Source organism: Anser brachyrhynchus, assembly GCF_964034855.1.
Source record: "Anser brachyrhynchus genome assembly, chromosome: 8".
Classification (NCBI taxonomy): Eukaryota; Metazoa; Chordata; class Aves; order Anseriformes; family Anatidae; genus Anser; species Anser brachyrhynchus.
In genome coordinates, this window is record NC_137702.1 from 23,216,748 (window position 1) to 23,239,975 (window position 23,228).

At 38.7% G+C, this 23,228-nt stretch overlaps 1 protein-coding gene across 8 annotated transcripts in view; it reads left to right on the forward strand.

The window, feature by feature from the left end:
* DNM3 (dynamin 3) overlaps nt 1-23,228 on the forward strand; it is a 180,827-nt gene that overhangs the window by 10,969 nt on the left and 146,630 nt on the right. For all 8 annotated transcript variants that reach the window (XR_013954166.1, XR_013954167.1, XM_080601703.1 and 5 more), the window contains exons 2-9: nt 1,885-1,958; nt 10,343-10,492; nt 11,319-11,522; nt 11,779-11,877; nt 12,784-12,944; nt 16,417-16,559; nt 20,574-20,709; nt 21,764-21,831. Coding sequence is in view for 6 of the 8 variants with exons in the window: in XM_080601703.1 (XP_080457829.1) it covers nt 1,885-1,958; nt 10,343-10,492; nt 11,319-11,522; nt 11,779-11,877; nt 12,784-12,944; nt 16,417-16,559; nt 20,574-20,709; nt 21,764-21,831 (1,035 nt within the window). In the remaining 2 variants the exon portion in view is untranslated. The remainder of the gene's footprint in view (nt 1-1,884; nt 1,959-10,342; nt 10,493-11,318; nt 11,523-11,778; nt 11,878-12,783; nt 12,945-16,416; nt 16,560-20,573; nt 20,710-21,763; nt 21,832-23,228) is intronic.

The following is a 23,228-nucleotide window of genomic DNA, read 5'->3' on the forward strand; positions in this document are numbered from 1 at the left end:
TAAAAGTGTCTTGATTCTTCTGGTAGGATGCACGACTTTTAAAGGAATGTAGCTTTGGTTCCCAGCCTTGTTCCTGAACAGTGTTCTTCCTTCTAGAAAGAATGCTTTCTAGACCACGGGGAGGGGGAAAGCATCTGCATCCTGTCCTGCGGATTTCAAAGCAGGCATTTCTGCAGAAGCAGTAGTACAGCATTTAATGTGTTTCTCTCGCTGCTGGAGTTGTAAGGTAGTACCATGTGACTTTTCCTAAAAAAGTGAAAGGTATGATTTAAGTTGGATTTCTGTGTATTTAAAGAACTGCCTTTTTTCTAGAAGTAGATTTTCTGTATTTGTTCGTAGCACCTGATTTGGGCCGTGCAGAGAAAGTGCACGGATGCCATTGCCTTGTGGTTAAAGCTGAAATTGCAGATTTTTTGAAAATAATAGTAATAAAAATTCTCTGTCCCTGTGGGAGCAGAGTTTTTAATTGAGGTCAGTGTCTTTTTTTTTTTTTTTTTAATACAGGTAAAATATGTCTTCAGCAGTTCTGGAGAAGATATGCCCAGCTCTTACAGTATCTCTGCACATTCATGCAGTGCTCCAGCCGCGATGCTGACACTTCAGCACTGCTGCTTGGTTCCAGGATATGCCAGGCTATTGGGTTTTCTCCTAAACTCTCCCCATGAACACTTTGTTCTCCTCACCCGTTGTCATTTCTTCGGCTTCAGACTGTACATTTGGAGCAGAAGCCTTACGTCCTCCTGCCATTCGCTGTTTAGGTGGTTATCACCCTCGCCAAGCGGGAGCTCAGCCAGCTTTCTGCCCGTGCTTGCTCGAACAGACGACGGGCTTTTTGACAGTAATTCAACTTGTTAGAGAGGGTTATCAAATGCAATCTATTGCAGACAGGGAAAGGGAATGTTCTGAAAGTTGTTGGCTTACGTTTCTTTGCAATTTTGCTGTCAGCGTTGTGTAACTAGGAGTTGTGTTAATGTGGCGTTCTTGATCTCTGGCTGTGCTTAGTCTGAAGTAGAAAATCGGTAAGTCTTTTTATCCTCTAACTCCCTGAAGAAGGATTTTAGTGCCTCACGTGGTATTGTAAAGGGCCCTAGTTTGTTTTAAGTGATCGGTTTGTCCTGAATAGCAATTCCTTTCAGCTTCTTGTTAAAGGAAAAAAAATATCAAAAATCCAAGTATGAAACTGTCATCTTGGTATGCGTTTTCTACACCCTAGGCTACTGTCATTTCAATACAAACAGTAAAAGGAGTATGTTTTTGTTAAGAATTTCTCTTCTTCCCCATGAGAAAGTATCTGTAGCTGGCACTTTGCTGTGAGACAGGCATCTCTCAGTTGGTAGGTAAAAGAAATCGTGATAGACCTTTTGATAAACTTTGGCGCCTTTGAGAAAGCAACAGGGTACAAGAACTAGCTTAAGTGCTGTAAAACATCACAGTGGATTTAAATTTGTGTGTGATGCTTTTTGCATTATCTCTGTTTTAATGACAGTTTGTATTCATATGTCTATAAACTCTATGTATCTTCAAAGGGAGTAGAGGGTGGGACACATTTATTTGGAGAGTCCAGTAAATGTGGGCATTGTTTTCGATACTCTTTCTATGAATTGTGTGTTTTGAGATATTATACATGATGATCATGAGGAAGGGTCATCAGTAATGCTCCTAGATTGGTTATTTAATTTTGCTATATGTTTGTTGACCCATTGCTATCTCAAATTGAAATTAACAGCCCTAGTTTATTATACAGTTTGATGTAAATCTCTCCCCACTGACTTTCCATTTTCATTGCAGCTGAAGGTACAGAGGAGGTTCCAAATTAGTCCAGTATCTTAGAAACTGGTCAGTCCTTTCTGGGTTGTAACAACTTATTTATTTTTATGTTTCTAGGGATTTTCTTCCTCGAGGTTCTGGAATTGTAACAAGACGACCATTGGTCTTGCAACTTGTCACTGCCAAAACAGGTAACCTCTTTCTTCTCAGTTTAATGCCTGGACAAAGTGTTGGTGTGTACTTCAGTGGGAGAAAAAAAAAATCCGTGGAAACTTAAGCAGTGTGAAGAGAGGTGCTACTGCACTGTCTGCAACAAAGGCCTGCTGCTTTGGTATTGTACCCTCAAGAACACCAATCTCGTTGTCCTGATAAATCATTAAAGTGTAAATCCTAGAACACATAGTCAATTTGGTCCAAGATAGAACTTATGGCAGAGGAGAAAAAATAATGCATACAAACAGTTTTAAAAATTAGCTTTGATTTTTCATTTCTTGATGAGTTTTTCAATTGTGTTAACACACCAAAATTACGGTATTTCTGCCTTCAACTCTTGCTCCAGTGCCACAGATTTGGTTCCACACAACTTGTTTTCGTGACTTGTCTTTTTTAGTTGGTCTCACTGCACTAAGTAGAGCAGAAGGTAGCCTTTGTGAGAATTGGGCTTGTGTGTATTTGTCTGGTCAAAAGTAAAAATACAGCATGTGTATCCCACTGAGCTACGTGAAGTATTGAGACCTGTCATTGGAATTTACCAACTTTGTACTCTTCCAAGTGGCGCTTTGTCTGCTGTTATTATGTAGCTCGGTTCTTTGGCATATTTAAAAAACAGTTTTTCTGTCATTCACTTTTTTCCATTCTAAACCAATGTAAGCAACAAAATCACTGATTTAGTGTTGATATCCTCTTAAAATAGTAAAAAGAAAAGAAATTACATCCAAATCAGCCTTTAAAAAGGAAAATAAGTGCTCTTTAAGTTGTGAAACACTACGAAACTCAGGAAGAAATAAAATCGAAGCTGCCTGTAGAACTTCAGTCTGTCTGTGTGTGTGAGGTTTAATTAAGTTCTTGTGTGTGTTCTTTTCCTAAAAGGTCTCTTTGTCATTCACAGGAAGGTAGACTTCAGTCTGCATAGGCTCTAAAGTTTTCTCTGAATTACTGCTTGTAAAGAACATTTGTATTTTCAATGCCTCTATGAAGTTTGACGTAGTTTTATACTATGGAACAGAAAGGAAAAATTGTGGAATCCAGTATTTATGTATGCCCATCTTAAACTAGGGAGTTTTCAAGTGTGTAATATGCGTACTGTGCTTTACGTATACTAAAAGACCAAGTTCATTTAGGTTGGAGGTATGAACACTTGTCATTGCTGCATATCTGGCTTTAGGGCCCTGACAGAACATGCTGAAATGCATGAATAAGATCTATCTGTGGAGAATCTTCATCTAATTTTCCCAGCATTATGTAAGAGCAGAAGAGAAAAAAAAAAAAAAAGAATCAAGCTCTATGCTGGTATTCCTAACAAAATGACTAAACAGTGGGGATGTAAGAATCAGTAAACCAACTCTTCTACTCTAACCTGAGGTGGTTAAATACTTCTTCCGTGACATCCACATCCTAAACTAATCCCTGCCTGATCTGTATTGCCTTGTTTTGTAAAATCATCATTGTCCCTTTGATTAAGTGGTCAGTGAAAGGGATTCTCTCTCTTTCTGGTATTTTCTCTGTTATTATATTCACATAATTTTACCTGCTTTAGATAGGTGTCTGTGTTTCTGTATGGGTGCCTACTCTGCTGTGAAGTAGTTTTTTCCATTTTAACTTAAAAACACAACAAAAACTCAAAAAATCTGAAAAAGCAAGCTTCCACCTAATTTCTAGTTTCCTGGATTCTGGGACATATTTATTCCTCTGGGAAATGCTGTATATTTCTTGGTTGAGCTTCAATGCCAGGACCTTTGAAAATGCAGGCTTTGATTATTTTGTTACTTCTTTAAACTGTTCCATTTTGTTGTTGTTGTTTTTGGTGGTAAAATTCTAAATATCCTTATCTTTAAGCCACTTTTATCTTTCTGAACTAATTTTAAAAAGAGAAAATAAAACTGCTTAGAGAAGCACAGTGTTCTTTTACAGGAAGCAGGTGCTGGACTGATTTTTATCAAGTTCATAAGTACTTAAAATGTTATAAAAAGTAATTAGAGGACATTATCAGGTTCTTGCTACTGTAAAAAGCTTAACTGGTCTCTAATCCTAGGAATATTATTGACTCTTTTAAAAATAAGTATTCTTAATCTCATTATTCCTTGGGGGAAGGGGAACACTTTCTATATACTGTAAGATGTAGGCATGGAGAGTTGACTGCAAGCTATTTTGGATTCATTTTGGAAATGGTTAAAGCTTCACTTAACTTTGAGTGATTGCACTAAGGGTTTGGCGGCTGAGACATTTGTGCGCACCCCAGAGGAAAACTTTGGCCACTCATTATTTGGCTTGGAGGTGTCTTGGAAATGTACAGCAGGGTTTGGCTGTGAGGAGTTATCGGGGGCCCTCTAGCATCTGAAAGGATCTGGCACATCTGGGTAAAGAGCTGGTGTCTTTCTCTGCTTTAAAAATGAAGTATGCAAGTGAAACAATTCAATACTAAGAAGTGCATCTCTTAAGAGAGTATTTTAAGAGTTTTGTCTATATTGTATCTTTAAAAAATCTGTGTAACTAGTGCAAAGCGATTTTATAGTAAGCTGTTGATTTCCTCTAAATATGTTACTTTTTTTTTGTTGTTACGTGTGGCTTTGTCATTTGCACTTCCACATCCATGCAAATACTGTACTCAGCTGAAATCTTGGAAGCAAAGACAGAAGTTTTAATTAAATATTACAACTGACAAGACAGTCTTCAGTAGTTGTGCCTATTTTCCTTTGAGTTTGATAATATATGAGTTTGAGAAATACATAGTGGTATAGAATAAGTCAAAATATGTACATTAGAAATGAATTTACAGTCTTTCTAAGGACTCTCTCTTGTTCTTGACTACCCTACTTGGGGCTTTTCTTGGGACTGCCCAGCTGCATTTCAAATAAAATTGTAAATGTGGCCTGCGTTCAATAAACAAATGTACCGGCTTAGAGAAGGGAATAAAAAAATCTCCATCTTGTAAATATTTGGGGCTCCAAGGTGGCTGTCTTCTGGCAGTGAGAGGCTGGCACTAGTTACTTGTCTCAGAGAAGTCTGTTGGCAGTCCTGTAGGTAGGGTCACGGTTCTGCATGCTCAGTTTTCACCTTATATTTTTGATTCAGTTGCTTCTCTTCTGTTGAAGAAAGATGGCATATAGCATCTTGCTGAGAGAGAGAATTGAACCACATAAGCACCAAGTCATCGTTTTGCAGCAAACAGACATAAATACTGGTAATGTAGCTTTATTTCCCACACAGAAATCAGGACTCAAAGAGTTCCCATCAGGCATGCCGATGGATCCAGATGTGGCCTGATGTACTTTGTGGTCACAGTTCTGCAGTGCTGGGAGTGTCTCATGTCAGGTCTAACAAGACCCTTGCTCTTGGGTGCCTTCGTGGTTGCTAGTTTCTGAAGGGGCTCAGTGTACAGAAAGCTTTAGGAGGAAACAGTCCCCTCCAGGAGGATCCAATTCAGGGAATTTTCAGAAGGCACGGGTGCTGCAGGGTGCTGTTAGCTGGCAGCCTCTGATGGGGGACTGAATTCAGGTGTTATAAGGCAGTGGTGATAAATCAGCTTAGCCATTCGGCAACGTCTGTGGGAGGAATGCTGTCTACCCTTCTCCTGAGTGAGAAGTTGGACGTGAGGGCAGTTTATTTTATGAGAGCCTGATGTCCAAAGCAGGCAAAAGACGTGCCAGTTCTGTAAGTGAGTGCTGCTGCCTCAGATACAGGAAGCTCTCTTGTTCTGACCAGACAGCATTTGTTTCACGTGCTCAGCAGTGGGGATGTTTCGGTGGTTAGCGATGAGTGTAGAGTGCTGGTCTCATACTTTCTTACTCTTGATTCCTTTTCAGGAGGAGAAATGCATCACATATTCCTGTAGTCGTGCTCTTAGAAGTATTTTCTTTGTGCATCTCTAAGATATGCGCTGGCACCCAGCATGAACTGGGACAAGGGTTTTTAAAGGCTGCGTTAGTGTTCAGTAGTCTTGGAGCAGCCTAAGTGGAATTTGCATAAGGTTACCTTAGTTTCATTTCACCTCTTACAATTCCCTTAGTGCACTAACCTGTAGTGATTTGTCCTGTGTTATCATAATTTCTTAAAGAGCTACTGAGCTGGTGAGTTTTTCTTCCTTTGAGTTGGTATGCCTTAATTTATGTGTTAAAGCCTACTTTTAAATATGCAAAATTTTTGTTTCACAACTGTCAGTATATTTCCTAGATCGATTTTTTGATCTAGTACATCAGTAAGATTAAGTACGTTTTTACAGGAGTTAGCTGATACTGGAAGATGATACTTGTGATTGGTGCTGCTGAGTAAGCTTTGAGAAGATAATGACTTAGAACAACTGAAAAGGTGTTAAGAGTTCTTTTTCCATTATTATTTATTGCATTTGCCACAGATTCCCTTTAACCTTAGGCAATCTGTTCTTCCTCTTGATGTGTTTTCTCCTGCCTGTGAAAGTGAAATAATTGTCCAGATTCCTTGAGACTCGGTACTATGCTTTCTGAACATCAGTGACAGCAAAAAGGTCTAGTCTGGTTTTGGGTGAAGCTATTGTTCTAAGTCTTATGTTTGTTAAAAATGCTATATAAATGCTGTTATTTGCTATTTAAATGTTAAAATATCTTGGTGCTAGGAGGGTTGTTTGCCTCGTTTTAATAACTTTAAATAAGTCAATTTTTCAATCTCTGTGCTAAAGAAATGTCAGACTAAGGTTTTGAAAATCAGTATTGAGCTGAACATTTTTAGATGAATGAACCACATGTACAATTGCTGCAGGTGTTTCAGTTCTGCTAATTAGAACATTAAGTAGAAAATAAATCACCATAAGGTTCAAAAAACATTGATTTTTTTTTTCAGAAATCTTGTAGATACTCTTTCTTATTGAAGTTGCTGAGCTTTAATGCAGGTATCTTCTGTTGTGAGTCTTGAAGCATATCCATCTTTTATTGCCATCTGGTGGCAAAAAAAGTCCCCTAAGAGAAAATGGAAAAAAACTCTGAAAATAATCTAGGCTGTTTACTACAGCTAGCGCAATCTTACAGACTTCATCAGCAGGCATGCATTTGGAGGTCTTCAAGGACAAAAACTAGAAAGGTGCCCCCAGTAAGGGAGGGACTTTGCAGGGAGGAAAGGAAGATTGTCTGCCCTTTTCTGGACCTCACCCTCTGGTAGCCACTCATTCAGGTGATGAACAGGGATGCTGTGGAAAACAGTGAAGGCTGAGGAGGTGCAAACCCCAAAAGCTAAGGGAATGACCATCACCACAGGGAAAAGGTGGTAGTGACTGGTGATGCCTTCTTGGGTGAATGAGAGACTTGTCACGCAAACAGGGCTAATATGCTAGAAGAGGGGCAGTGCTGCCAGTCTGAAACCTGAATTTAAGCTGTTAGATGAGTGTCTGCAGCCTTACAGCACCTTGCTTGCGGCTGTATGGCTGTGCATGTACTGGTAGCAGTGCCTGCAGCCATCTGAGCTGCTCAGCAGCGGCACTCACAGTAAAACAGTGGCAGAACACAGGCCACTGATGTCATGCTGTTGTAAAATACAGACGTAAATATTGTGCAAGATGCATTAACAGAAATAGTCTTAACTTTAGTCCTTCCGCTTTTTTTTTTCCAGTCCTGGAAAGATTTTGGTTAGAGCTCTGCCTCTAGCTTTAAGACAAATGTCTAGAGGATAGCTGTGTGAATGGTCAAATGCACAGAAAGCATCATCTGTAGAAGAAGGCTATCGTTGGCTAGATGAAATCATAAAAGCATAGGGAGAAATAACTCACAGGAAAAATGAGGATCATTTTGAAAAATGTTATCCCATAGCACTTGTTTGCATGATTTGTCTAATGAAAATTGAAAAGGGAACTTATCTCTTATCGTGATACTTCTGGTTGGATGCATTGAAGATAACTGTGCTATGGCAGATTTTTCATTCTATGTTATCCAAACTGCTTAGAGTGATGCTGTGTTTAAAAAAAGAAGAGTATTCTACACACAAAGATGGTTTTTTTCTTTCTATTGACATAACTTAAGTTTTATACAGAAAATATATTTCTGAAAACTAGACAACTAGCAGGATCACTCGTTCTGACTGACTTTATGTTGATTCCCACGAAAAGTTAAATATGATGTGTTCCTAGTATTCTTCTGTGTATGAAAACTGAAGATTGCATTAGAGCATGTGTTCGTCCAGTCGGGCTGAGGGCATCATTGCCAAGGACAGGCTGGGGCTGAGGATCCAAACAAAGCACGGCTTGTTCATCTGAATTTTTATTCCGTAGGCTGTGTGTGGCACCCCAGGTTATGAGGAGTTGTAAAGCCTATTCCTTCAGAGCTAGCGGGACTGCAGATGTCCCTGAGAGGAATGAGCAACTGATAAATATTAATCATAGCTGAAAGGTAGTAAACTTTTCAATATGAATTATCTTCATTTCAGACAGGGAATCTTTCTGTTATGAAATGCTAAATGGAATAAAGCGAAAAGCTTCCTTGAGTGTCAACTGATTATAACTGGGCATGAAGTATTAGTTGTTTGCATTTTTGAAATCTTTTCCTGAGAAAATCTGGTGAGCTACTGAATTAAAAGGTGCAGATAAGAATACAGTTTATTTTCTGCTTGAAGCAGGGCATGAAGAACTGAGGCAAAACAGAAACCGCTTGTCAGCTCTCTTTTTCAGTAGGTACCTACTGTCCACCTTTGAGATAACAAATTTTACAATTGGGAATTCTCAAATGAGCTGGATCAATGAAGATGTTTAACTATGTGTACCATGTTGTCTTTTAATTGGAAATATTTGAATATTCCTTGTTGTTTTTTTAATAAAGAGTTGAATGTTAAACAAATAAACCCCCCATTCATTGTCATTTTTGCTGCTGGGTGTGAAAAGGAATAGACTATACACTGGAGTACTTAACGCTGCGAAAAGTAAGATGGAGGTTTTTTTAGGTGCTCTTTTGCTCTTAAAATGAGATGTTATTTTTTTTCGTAGCAAGGGTGGGATTCCCTGACCCTCACATTTTAAATTCAAAGCGATTATAGTACTGTAAGGCAGAAATGCTGGCGTTTGTTTTTTGCCTTCCTCGTTCCACTTCTTTAGCTTTCAGTTTGCTTTAACTGTTGCTATGGTTTTGCTTGCAGTTTTGACTATTTTATTTTTTAACGATTCAGTCAGCAACAGTAATAAAGTGACAGCTGGGAAACCTGAGAAACAGACTTCAGTCCTGATGGGTAAGGACCGCTGTTCATTTGTCCCCTTGGATCTGCTCTCCTGTGCTGCTGGCCTTTGAGTATCAAGCAAGTTCTTTACCCTGGCGTTTGAGGGATTTTTATCAAAAACATTTTCTGGGGAAGAAGCACCTAAAAGGAACGGTGAGATCAGGCCTTGACTACAGAACAAAATCAACTGGAATGTGCGCCATTTTGTCCAACCTTTCTCCAGCCCTACTGCTTAGGCCCAGTAGGGGGTGAGGGGTGAGCTCATGTCTGTCGTTACCATTTACGTCACTAATTTCTGCTTATGCCCTCGCTATGTGGGATAAACTTTGTGTTTGCCCTATTTTGAAGGAAGAAATTACACTTTTAAAATCCTGAGATGTGTGTTTGGTTATGTACCTTAAGGGCAGGAAACCCAGAGGGATACAATAAGCAGCACCAGTATTTGGACACGAAAGTTAAAGCAGGAGCCTAGTGTCATTTTTGAGTCTGACAAATTAGACTGTATCTGTCTCTGAAAACAAGATGATTCCTGGTTGATGGGCCAAGCTGTACGATGACTGAAGACTCAGAAATTGTGTTTTACCACCAGCGAAATCACAGCCACATCTATAAAATTTTCATCAACTTTTAAAGTGTGGTTTGGATTTAAGTTACGAGAGGTTTTTAGGAACTGAAGAGCTGAGTTTAAAAACATTGAAGTGTTTTAAGTGCTCTTACTTTGGTTATGAATGTGTAAAATGTGCAGAATTCCCTTGGTAAAATCATATGTAACACAGGCTGTTAGTTTTTGAAAACAAATGCTAATACTCTTTCGTGATACAGAACTTGAAGTACTTTTCTTCAGTTTAGTGATGTATTACAGGCAAAGCAGATGAAAACTCAGATTCTGCACTGAAATCTGTTCCTTATTCTGTTAATGTAAATGGTATTTATTTGAATCTTTAAGGTTGTTCCAGGAGATGAAATGCTGAAGATATAAGCAGTCAGCTTGGCTTTTTTAACTAACCTTTTCTTGGCTTTGGCTGGTTTTCATCTGTGCAGCCATATTTATGGCATGTGTTCATATATAATGCTTTCTGGTTATACACGATGACATGCTTTTGTGCATGAAGAATACAAAGGGCTTGAAAGTAGGTGTTTAAGACTGTTATGAGCCTGTGAAATACAGAGATGCTATTGATATTTTTCACAGAATATGCTGAATTTCTACACTGCAAAGGGAGGAAGTTTACTGATTTTGATGAAGTTCGTCAGGAAATTGAAGTAGAAACAGATAGAATAACAGGAGTGAACAAAGGCATTTCTTCAATTCCTATTAATTTAAGAATATATTCTCCACATGGTAGGTAAAATCATTCTACTCTATATTCCATCATTCTGCTCTATATTCCAGTGATGTAACATATTTTTGAGCTCTGTCCATTTAGCGCTCTTTTTGTATGTGTCCTCATTGCTTAATTAGTAGTCTGGGATGCAAAGATTTCTGACACTGAGTTGAACTAAAAGTGGGTATACATGTGTAAGAATCCTCAGTTTCTAATATGTTATGAAGCCACTCTGCTGCAGAGAGCTGTTGGTTGGCCAGAACACAGACTCTATCCCATCTAACATCCTCATGACTTAAAAATATTCCTGCTTTACATGAGAGTGAAACCAATCCCTCCCTCAGCACATATTCTATTAGTAGCTCACGAGTAAACTTACTAATAAAGACACATAGTAGGAGGTGGGAGACGTAGTGGGGAAAAACCCTTTTTTGCCACCCTCCAGATGGATTCCCTTGAAATATAAATAGGAATGGTCTGATGGCCTGTTATCTGTGCTGTCAGAAATGGAAGAAGCTCAGGAAGCCATATTAATTTGTCTAAGAACGTCTATAGTGACATTCAGTATACAACTCACATAGGTGAATAGTGCTTAATGTTTAAAATATTAAATAGTATTCTGAAATCCAAGTGAAAGACTCTCGAAGCAACTATGCTAACAAGTGTACTTTCCAGGTTGTCAGGCATTTTATTTGAACCACTGACAATGTTTATATACTTATAAAAAGTAATTATATAGGGGTTTATGTGATTAAAATCTGTCTGCAGCCATAGATGTGTTGGTCTCTTTAGACATGTCTGGTATGTTAACCAATGTTATACCCTTCTGTGTTTTCCATACAGTATTAAGCCTGACTCTTATTGACTTGCCGGGAATCACAAAAGTGCCAGTAGGGGATCAGCCTCCAGATATTGAGCTACAGATCAGAGACATGATAATGCAGTTCATTGCTCGAGAAAACTGTCTGATACTGGCTGTGACTCCTGCCAACACTGATCTGGCCAACTCAGATGCCCTGAAGTTGGCTAAGGAAGTGGACCCTCAGGGTAAGCATTATTGAACATAATTGCTGAGCCTTGTTAAACAGACTTGAGTAATACTTTTTAATTGCTGGCAATAATGACCCCTTCTTTTCCAGACATACTCTTATTTGCAGTTGTGGCTGGTCTTGTGCAATACATGTTTTGAAATAATCACGTATTTGTAATAATTATTATGGAATTATAAGATGTAATTGTTCTTCCTGAATATAAATGATTCTTCACTATCTTTTTTTTCCTGCCTGCCCCTGGACCTGGTCAGGCCTTAGGACTATTGGTGTGATCACAAAATTGGATCTGATGGATGAAGGAACAGACGCAAGAGAAATTTTAGAAAATAAGCTACTCCCTCTTCGTAGAGGTAAGAATGTTTGATTGCCTCTATTGTTTGCAATACAAAAGATGTTTTGGGTAAAGGTGATGTTAGAAAGTTCTGGAGATGAATCAAAAGCTATTCTGGACTTGACGAGTTCCTAGCTCTTATCGCATTCTATTTAGCAAACATGGAAGGGGGCTGTGCTAAAACTATCCCGTAAGTAAAATCATTTATTTCTAGACCTGGAAAATACACTGCATATTCCAGAGGAAACAGGAAAAGTCAGTACAGGTTATTAGGCAATTTTCTTTTCTGTGCCAGATTGCTGTCCTTTGCAACAAAGGAATCTCTTTTTTCCTTACATATGGCAGAAGCCAGCACCAGAGCCTTAGTAATCTTGCTGTTAACATAGTTTTGACCCCTTCCAGAAATGTTCTATGTGATTGTTCCGACAGCTACTGGACCAGTCACTTGCACTGTTAACAATATCAAGAATTTTGCTCCTAGTTATACTTTACTGATGGGACCATCATCTACTCCCAGTTTATGTTTACAGAAAACAATTTATGAACGTGTTGGTCCAGCAGACATGAAGAAATGTCTCAGTTTTCCTGTATTTTGCAATACCATATTGTTTACTTATCTTATGCTTACCTGTTGGGTCGTTCTCAGTTTGTGTTCATGTCTATTTGAAGAGGTTTCTTTGGGGTACACCAAAATTTCAAGTATTTCTGCATTGAATTGGTGATTTAAAAGGAAGTGTATCTATTTTACGTAACATCCAGTTTGTTCTTCCCGTTTAAGTTCATTATGATGCTTGTAAACAATACCTGAAGTATCTGAATTGGAAACTTTCATTTGAGATGAGCCATTGTCGTTCAATTTAATATGAATTCAGTTATGAAGAGAATAGTTGCATTGACGTGCCCGTTTGGTTTTGTGTTGTTTCAGGTTATATTGGCGTCGTGAACAGAAGCCAGAAGGACATTGATGGGAAGAAGGACATAAAGGCAGCTCTCCTAGCAGAAAGAAAATTCTTTCTTTCCCATCCAGCATACAGGCACATGGCAGATCGGATGGGAACACCATATCTCCAAAAAGTTCTAAACCAGGTAAAACCTAAGTTCTCTGTGGTGAGAGGCAGCTTTCGTAATGATAGGATCATTATAAAATCTTCCTTAAAATAAATGTTGGCCAGTGAACCTAATTTATTCTTCCCTGCTTTTAACCTTTTTGCTTTTCATAATGTAATAAACAAAGTTGTATATTACATGTATCATATACATATATGCTTTGAGAAGCAGAGGACCTAATTTTTGGACTCTTGTCAGCATACATACACCTAGAATCATTAAGATTGCTAAACATAAATTATCAAGGATGGAAGCATCCATAATATGCAGTCTTGACTTTTCTCCTGAGTAAATGTTCTGTGGCTCAAAAAAATCAGTCAGTTCTGGTTTGTTATGCATCTAGACCTAAGCTCATAATGGTATTCTGTGACTCTAGTTTTCCAACTTCGGAAGTTCTTTAATGTTTTATTCCAGTTTAGATTTTTACAAATTAGTAAAGTAGCTTCTTTTAGCTCTGTTAGTATTACTTAAGGTTGAGGTTTGGGCTATAGCATTAGTCACAGCTGCAGTACACTAATGTAGACATACCCCTTGCAATTCTTGGGAAGATGCTGGAGGGTAACGAGCCATTTAATCTACTTTTTTCCTCTGAGGCTGTGCATAGAAGCACATAGTTGTAACCTTCTACATTCTTTTTTTTGAGCTGCACTGTGGACAATGGGTGGACTTGGGTGACTGTGAGTGAGATTGTGTAGAAGCCATTTTTGACCATTAGAGGGTACAGAGGTTCTCTGCTGCCTTGGGGAAGACTTGGCATTCCTTGCAAAAACTCTTAGAAATAGGAGTTTGCTCTAGCAAAGCAAAATTATATACATTTGATCTACAAAACTGGAAGTGCAGTTACAAAAGAAGGAAAAGAAAGGTGACACGTGTAAGTGATCTTGGAGCGCTGGGGTCCTAACATGTTCCAACCTCGGGTGCTTTCATAACCACTCCCTGCCCCTTTTCATGCTCTGGATGAATCATCTCTTACTCAGATTTATTCGGAACTTTTTTTTTTTTTAACCTGATAAAAATGTAGTTTCTGGCTTTTACTGACAGTTCTGCACTTTCCTGTTCTGTTGAATACTGACAGGATCATAGAAAGTAAGTTTCTACTCCTTTCCCAGTTATTTCTCCATGTATATTGTCCTATTCCTTAATTACCACATTTCTTCTCGTTTAACAGGACTTTTAGAAATCAAACTTAGAAATTGGGGGGGAGGGAGGAACACATTTTTAGAAATCATGTGTCCTGAGGGTTCCCTGTATGTCTGTACTTTAACCATAAAATCTATGCTTTATTGTAGTTTTTAATAGAAACAGTATACCGTACACTAATGATAAAATGACAAATACTGTAATCAGAGGACTTGGTTCACACTGCTTTTATTTTGCCCAAACCTCTGGTCTGTTTCAATGAGTTCATGCCAAACCTTGTCAGACTGCAGGTTTCTTCAGCAGGAAATGGAAGTCAACTTCCCAGTTACCTGGAGGAGTAACCTGTAGCTTACTGTCCAAGTTAGTACACTACCTATACCAGGCTTTGAGGGGTTTATAATTCTTTTCACCACTATGTGTCCTTGGGTAATGTTCCTTTCATAGCTTGAATAGAACATGACCAGTGATGCATCTCAAGTCCGAAATGGGCAAGATCAAATCTTGCCTGCCTCCCTAGAATTACTGATGATGCTATGATTTTTTCAATTATTACTGTTATTACTATTATTTTTTAATGATTACTGCTATTACTATTATTTTGAAACTCAGTTTTACCAGCCAAAACAGGGTTCTTGGCATTTCTAAATGTCAAACTTGATAGCATTTTCACCGGTTCACTGGAGAAAAATGGCTGGTTTTGATCTGGAATAGACAAAGACCAGGTCAGCCTGGCTTTGTCCATTTTTGATAGCAGCTGGAAACAGAAGAAGAGCGTTTGACTAGAAGAAGGAAACTAAGTGGGGCTGGCCTGCTTAATTTCTTGCTGCAGTGACTTTGCAGCTGTTGAATCTTGACAGCCAGGTTAAGGAATACTCTGGACTTGCTCAAAAAGAATGCTAATGCCATTTATTTGTGCCTTAGAAAAAAAACTCTTCAGGAGGATGCAAGAACTTGCCTGCATCCTAAAAGTTGGCGTGTGTTTAGGATGCTTTGCCTCTTTATATTTTGAAAGACTAATAATGTATTTCTTAGTTTTGAGCCTGAAGCAATTGAGCTTCATGTTTCCTTGGACTGTCTTGTATGTCCTGACTTAAAATACTTTATGTACTGCTACCTTTTTTTGAGCTGTTTTTTAAATGTATCTATTTCAGTATGAACCATTGGTCTTCTGTTGCTGTTACCATATATTTAATATTATGTATGGGAGTATCTATGCAAGTATTGTCCGTAAGCTGTTAAACACAGACTATTCACATTTATGGTTGCAGGTAGTATTCAGATTTTTCTGCATCCACAAGGTGGTGCTCCAGGGAAACTCCAGGTTTTGATTTTGTGCCTGTCAGGTCTGCTGAACAGCTTTTGTTTTGAGTTTGCATACTTTGGTATTCACATTCCTTATTTATAGACTCTGTGATTGGGATTGGGAAGAAGGTTTGCAACATAGAGCAATAAGTCCATTTTTGTTTTAATCAAGGAATGGATACAATGCATGAGAAACTTATGGTAAACGTAGTTGATAGTGCTGTCTAACCACAATACAGCATATCTGCAAGAGTAACTGGGATATGTTAAACCTTTACAGCTTTGCTAAGACTTGTTTACTCTCCTTCAGTTTATTTTCCAATATTTTTAGGTATATTTTCACAAATGAAGACCACTACTCTTCAGTTATAGAACCTTCTTTGGCCAAAAATGAAGTTTAACTTTTTTTTTTTAAAGTGCTATAATCATTAATATGAGGGCAAAATCTCTTCTCCATAGTGTCCTTCAAAGAAGGAAGTAGAAATGTTGTGAAAGTGACTTTTCTAAGTAGTGGGAGAGCGCTGAGTGGATACTCCGTATGTCTACATTTCCTTCTGTCACTGTTCTCAAAGGGTTGTGGATGCTCAGAATCTGTTCCTTGTCCCACATTGCCTTGCTGCTGTAAAGGAGTCATCGTGCTTAACAAGTGTATAGGGAATTGCAAAACTTCATTAGGAAAATCAGCAAAATAAATGTGGCATCAGAATGTTATTATGATGGAGGTTGTTTTGAATTAAAATAATTCTTTAGTGTGTAGCTAAACAAGTATGTTGTAACAGGGCTCAGTGAGTGAGAAGGTCAAGAAGTTTCTCAAGCCTCCAGATAGTGTGTATGTGAAAGGGATGTTGGGATGTTCTTTAAATGTCTCCACAGTTTCAAAGATCAAAAGGAATTACACTGTTAAAGTAGCACAGGTAATTGTTTATGTACTTGGCAGTCAGAAGGAAATGGCTGTGCAATTGCTTTCATCTTTATTAACAACATAAAAGGACTTTTGTTTGCTTTTTAGCAACTTACCAATCATATTCGGGATACCCTGCCAGCCTTCAGGAGCAAACTCCAGAGCCAGCTGCTTTCTATAGAACATGAAGTAGAGGTATACAAAAACTTCAGACCAGAAGATCCAACTAGAAAAACGAAAGCCCTGTTGCAGTGAGTGTCTAGTCTTTCATCTGCTTTTCCACTGTCTATAGGCTTGTTTTGCTTTGCATTTTTTTCCCTAATGGGTTTACATTATTTTAAGATTACGATATGGCTGAAAATTCTATATGTTAATTCTTAAGAATTTTGTGCTTGATGTTCCAGAACACTTACCCACTTTCAGCAAGGTTTTCACTAAATTAATATTAGTAGTCATAGAAAGAGAGAAAGCAGGACAGGAAAAGATAAAAGGATGGGCAGCATAGATGATTGAAGGTAAGAAACTGCTTCTGATTGTATGGACACGTTCTTCAGCCTGTCAAAAAGATGACCTCAGGCAAAGGGAGGAGGTTGTTAGAAGTCTGTAAGATGAGGTGCTTGAAAAGAGAATAGGGAATGCTTCTTTTTCTGATATGAAAACTTGGACATCCAAAAGAACTTGAAGATCAAAATTAATTGTAGGTAGTAAACCACAGGATGTGCACCTATGTTACAGAGTTCCTTGCTGCAGGAGCTGATATTAATAGTTTGTGGGCTTTCAAAAGCAGCTAGGCAAATTCTTGGGGACAGAGAAAACATCAACATTAGTAAGTACAAGGTCGTACCCCTGCTGCATGGAACATGTGAATGGCAATTTATTGAGGCCAAGAGAGTATTCTGGAGAATTATCATTGTATTCTTGCTCTGTTCTCACACTTTTTCCTAGGCACTTACTGTTTGTCACTGTCTTACATTCAAGTGATGGTATATTCTCTGACCATACTCTGACAACCTGCATCCCTGTTTTTTTCCTTAAGAAATCATGGGTTGAACATTGCTGGATGAATTGAAACAATTTCTGGAACTAGATTATACTAAGTTTCAAACTAGAATGTTTTTACACTACTCAAGTCACTGTCCAGTTTGGGTCTCATCCACAAAATACAAGATTTTGTAACACTGTTGTGCCTGTTGTCATATTCCTGTTCTGATTGATTTCAAAGGTTTTTCAGTATTCTTGGTTCTCTGGGTTAGATGGTAATAGCATTGGCTTGTGAAAATGTGTGAGTTTTGGACAGAATCCATTCCTTAATTATAAGTGGAAAATGGTCACCTGAACTAATGAGGCTTTCCTGAACCAGCTGAAGACTTTTATTTAGTCCTTGTGTTTGTAACAGCTGTGTCTGAAAGGGTAGACATAAGTCTGTCCCTCGTAACTTTACTTCAGATGTTCTGGTTGAAAGAAAAACCTGAGGATATAACCTAGGACTCTTCTAGGAGAGTACAACACAGGTATTTTTTTTTCAGTCTGTATATTTGGTCATTTAGCTGCTAGAAAAACATTTATGGCATTAGGACTTGTTAAGTACTGCTGGCATCTTAAGGTTGTTCTACTATTGTAACACTGTCTAAAGAAAAAAAAATAAATTCCATTTTAGCCTGAATTATCCTGCTTGGTACAGTTTTTATGCACAGTTTTTCTAATACCTTCATAATCAGTAGGTGCTATAGCAGAAGTTAACTTTTGTCAGTAAAAATTCTCCTTGCTTTTTGTTTCGTCTGTGGAAAGTAACACAGCTAGAAACTTTCCTCTGATTTCCTCTGATTCTCGATTCTGAAGAATAAGTTCCGTAATACGTATAAGAAAACAAACTACCTGAACTTACCCTGCTTGACAAACTTAATTTCCTTTCATGCAAACGTCACCCATCTAGTTGACCAAGGGAAGCCATTTCATGTAATCTTTTTGGATTCAGTTAAGCTTTTGATACTGTTTCTCACAATATTCTTCTGGACAAAATGTCCAGCTAGGTAAAAACATAACACGATGGGTGAACAGTTGGCTGATGGGTTGGGCTCAAAGGATTATAGTAACTGGGGTTACATCAGGCTGGAAGCCAGTCACTAATGGAGTTCCCCAGGGCTCCATTTTAGGAGCCCATCCAGTTCTCTTTAATGTTTTTATAAATGATTTGAATGTAGGACTTGAAAGTGTTTTGAGTAAGTCTGTAGATGATAGGACAAGAGGGAAGCCTCAAGTTGCACTGGAGCAGGTTCAGGTTGGAAATCCTGAGAAATTTCTTCTCAAGAAAGAGCGGTCAGGCATTGGAGCAGGTTGTCCAGGAAGGTGGTGGAGTCACCGTCCCTGGGGGTGTTTAAGGAAAGGATGGATGTACTTGGGGACATGGTTTAGTGGGTGACATTGGTGGTGGGGTGGTTGGACGAGATGATCTTGGAGGTTTTTTTGCCAACCTTAATGCTTCTATGATACTAAATTGGGAGGAGCTGTTGACTCTATTGTGGGTAGAGAGGCCTGGCAGCCAGGAGGGCCAGCCATACTGGGGGGTGCCTCAGGCCTAGCATTGCCAGCCAGACAAGGGAAGGGATTGTCCTGCTCTGCACTGGTGCAGCCTCACCTCGAGCGCTGTGTGTAGTTTTGGGTTCCACAGTACAAAAAGGACGTAAAACTGTTAGAAAGCCTCCAAAAGAGGAAAAAAAATGGTGGTGTAGGGCCTGGAAAGCAAGATGTCTGAGGAACAGCTGAGGTGACGTGGTTTGTGCAGAGCAGAGTAGGCTGAGGGGAGGCCTCATGGCGGCCTGCAGCTCCCTCACGAGGGGAGCGGAGGGGCAGGCGCTGAGCTCTGCTCTCTGGGGACAGCGACAGGACCCAAGGGAACGGCATGGAGCTGGGACAGGGGAGGATCAGGCTGGGTATTAGGAAAAGGTTCTTCACTGAAGAGGGTCGTCGGGCACTGGAACAGGTCCCTAGGGCAGTGGTCACGGCACCGAGCCTGCTGGAGTTCAAGAAGCATTTGGACAAAGCTCTCAGAAATACGGTCTGATTTTGGGGTGATCCTGTGTGGAACCGGGAGTTGAATTTGATGATCTTTGTGTCCCCTCCAACTCAGGATGTTCAACTCAGGATGTTCCATGATTCTCCCCCATAAGATAATCTTAAGTTTCTGCAGTCATCTTCAAAAGTTGATTTGTGGGGCTCTACACTTGCCCCGTTTCTGTAATTTCTGTTAGCCAGGGCTGCATAGGTATCTGAGGTTTAAGAACAGATGACGTGCACTGTTACTTTCTGGCTGAATCCATTGCTTCAAATGTTAGGCCAGATGCTTGTGCCTACTTTTAAAATTAAAAAAAATATATCTCTCCCTGATTATTCCATAACTGGAGGAGTTCTCATATGTATGGCTAAGTGCTTCTGATGCAGAAGTCTAAGCACAACTGAGTAAGCTGAAGTCTGGTACTGAGAGCTAATGCATTGGCTTGTTAGTACTGGCTCTTGGGCAAGTTGTTTGGCATGGGAAAGTTAAGTAACTTGGCTGCCACTATAAGATCTGCCAGCACTGAGTCAGCTTAATGGCTTGATATTGATCATGATGTTGGACTGTGTCTTTTTGAAAGATATTAGAAAGATCAAAGGGTCATTGTGGAGAAGTAAGCTCTCCACAGATGGTAACTCTTGCTATAAGATCGGAGTTTTTTGCTTCTGGTGGTCTGCCCCATTGAACTCCGCTGTTTCTGTAATGACATTTAAGTATGAGTGCTTTTCGATTCATATCCAGTACAAGTATTATAGCTTAAACATTGAGACTTGTATTTGCTTATCCTACTACAGACTGCCATCACTTTTTCGTTTCTGAATAAAATAGAATAGCATGTATGTAATAGAAGATGCATTTACAATTTTGTGATCATTAGCGAAATAAGGCTGTAGCCTGGTATGCTGCTGTATGTGTTGCTGACTTTAATATACGGTTTCTTAAACAGTATTTTAAAAAAAAAACATTTATGAAGAAAGAAAATAGTATACTGAGCTATGTCCTGTAAGAGAGAATGACGTGAGTGTATGGTGGAATGGGTTTGCAAAGAGAAGTATAGCAACCTGCATTGGCAACTTAGCTGGATGAGCTCTTGTAAATACTTCTGTAAATTCCTAAATGTGTTTTAATTCAATAATACTTGCATAGTACTGAAGTAACAGTTGATAGTTGATGTGCTTAAGTGTATCTTTTTTCTCCTCCCTTTGAAATTTAGGATGGTACAACAGTTTTCAGTGGACTTTGAAAAAAGAATCGAAGGATCAGGAGATCAGGTCGATACACTAGAACTTTCAGGAGGTGCCAAAATTAATCGTATTTTCCATGAACGTTTCCCTTTTGAACTAGTGAAGGTATTTATCCATCTCAGTGGTGTTCTTTGAGTTTTATTTATGTATTCCTATGTTCATATAGATGGTAGTAAAGCAGAGATAAAGTTTGATCGGAAGAACTTGATTTTAACTGTGAAAGAAATTACATTAAGTGATGATTGAGACATTTAGCTTCATTTCTAGTTGTGGATACTGAGATATGCTGAGGATTCTGAAATACAGTAGTTAGAATATAATTAAAGTCACAGTTCTTATTACTTTCCATGCTTTTTTATTTTTTAATCACAAATGGTATCTTCCTTCTGGTTTGGGGGGGGCAGGCAGAGAAACAGCTATGGTTGGCAAATTCAGGTTGCTGCGTTCAAATAGCTAGTACCTGTTAAAACTAGAGTAATAGAAAATAACTATTTTCTGGCTTTTCTACTTCCTGTTTTCGGAACATAAGACAAAGCCAGCTTTCAGTCCCACCTTTCCATAGTGGGAAGGGGAGGGGAAGTGAAGCAGAAGCAAATATGGTGTTCAGAGATGACATTTTTCTTCTTGATACACCTCTTCTTGCTTACCCATCCTCTGAATAACAGAAAAAACTGCGGTTTGGTAGTCTGTGAACAAGTAAACTGTTTTTTTATGGATTTGTTATATGTTCTTTTACCTTTTCTTTCACTGCAGTGACTTCATTTTCCCCTCACAGTGAACCCTACTGTATTTCTAGTCTGCATTCTTTGATGCTTTTTATGGGCTTCCTTTCCACCTATTTAAAAAAAAAAAATGTTGCATCTTCTGAATGATGTTTCTGGCTTACTCCAACACCTCCATGTTTCTTTTTGGGATGCTCTGCAAAAAACATCTTAAAAGATTCACCCGAAAGGGTGAATAATTTCCAACACTCCTTATTGTTGTCTGTAGCCTTAGTGTTAAAACATTTTAAAATACTTACGCCTTCTTTAGTGTAATTAGAAATTAATAGTATGTTAGTTGAACTTGCTTGTCTTCCAGTTATATAGGGAGAAGTAATATTTTCTATTTTATTTCAGAACTTCACCTCATATGATCTCAAATGCTTTTGTTTTTCTAGATGGAGTTCAATGAGAAAGAACTGCGGAGAGAAATAAGTTATGCCATCAAGAACATACATGGTATCAGGCAAGTGCTCCCATGTTTTCAAGCCTGATCGTGTTGCAGAGGGTTTGGTTTCTTTAACCTGTGGAGACACTGGCTACTGATTGCTAGACTACATTACTAAGGCACTGCTCCCAACAGCTGACTTTTTTTCTTCCACTCCTTCACACTTCTGTTTTTCAGGTACCTATTTTGGGCTGATCAGCTGGTTTGCCTGAAGAGGTTTAATTTGCCTGGAAATCTTGGAAAAGTATTTTACAGAGAAAATCAATGACTTTTTTTTTTATTCTGGTAGCACCAGCTAAAGCGTATAACTTTAATTTCCAATATAACATAGGATTTTCACTGCACGAAGGCTGTTGGAATTGGTGTAACTGTAACCGTGCATACACAGAGGAGAAGTTCTTAGCTGCCCCTTTTTCTGCTAATTTTTAATTGCCCTACCCCGTAAATTCAATATCAGATGCAAATCCTATATGAACTTTTTGATGCATGCTGGACATCACTGCAGGAGAACAAAACATTTATGGAAACTATTATTTCATTATAATGATCGTGGTTTGGGGAACGCTGATGCAGTGGCTCACTTGAGGAATTTGAGAGTCTAGTTAGTGCGGAGAAGTTTGTTCTAAGAAAAAGACAAAAACTTATGAAGTAATGCAGTTTTGGACAAGTCAGAAACCTCTATAAAGCACATGATGAAAGCACAAGTTTAAAGACCAGGCACGACGGTGAGCTATCTTGCATTTCAGTGAAAAATCCATTTAAATGGACAGGACTGTTGCAGGCAGCATCTTCTGGAATTTCAGTCTCATTATGAAAACTTTTTCAAGAATTTGTCTATGTTGGCAATACGAAAATATAGGGGCTCTTTGACAGGTTCTCTTTCTTCTGGAGAAGTTTTGTCTCTGCAGTTTTCGTCACAGGGGAGTGGGCATATTTGTCTTCCTTTTCTTGTTTAACTTCTTGAAATACTAGGGTAGGCCTTGCTTGTTTCTTAGGTAGGAAACAAGATGTTGGATTCACAAAGAAGCTTATATAAAACATGCACACGAACTCCTAAGGCTAAGTGTTTTCTTCTTGGGGATAACAAAATTGAATTCATATGCAACTGTTGTTACCTGCTAGCCGTTACAATTTTGTTGTGATCTAAGATCATGTTGCAGTGGGCTTACAGCCAGCTTCCATAATACGTGTTTTAAATTCTTAAATTCTCAAATAGATGATTCCAGTAGTTGTGGTACAGTGTTTGAACTTTTTTAATTTTATTGGTGGCAAGGTCTAGATGAGCAATTTGTGGTGGCAAGCTATTAGTTCTGGGCATGTTTTTAAAGTTTTATTTTTTATTTAACTTAAGATCTGTCAAGCTAGATCTTTGCAAGCAGTGTTTGAAAGAGAAGTAAGGGCTGTTTGTTTAAAAC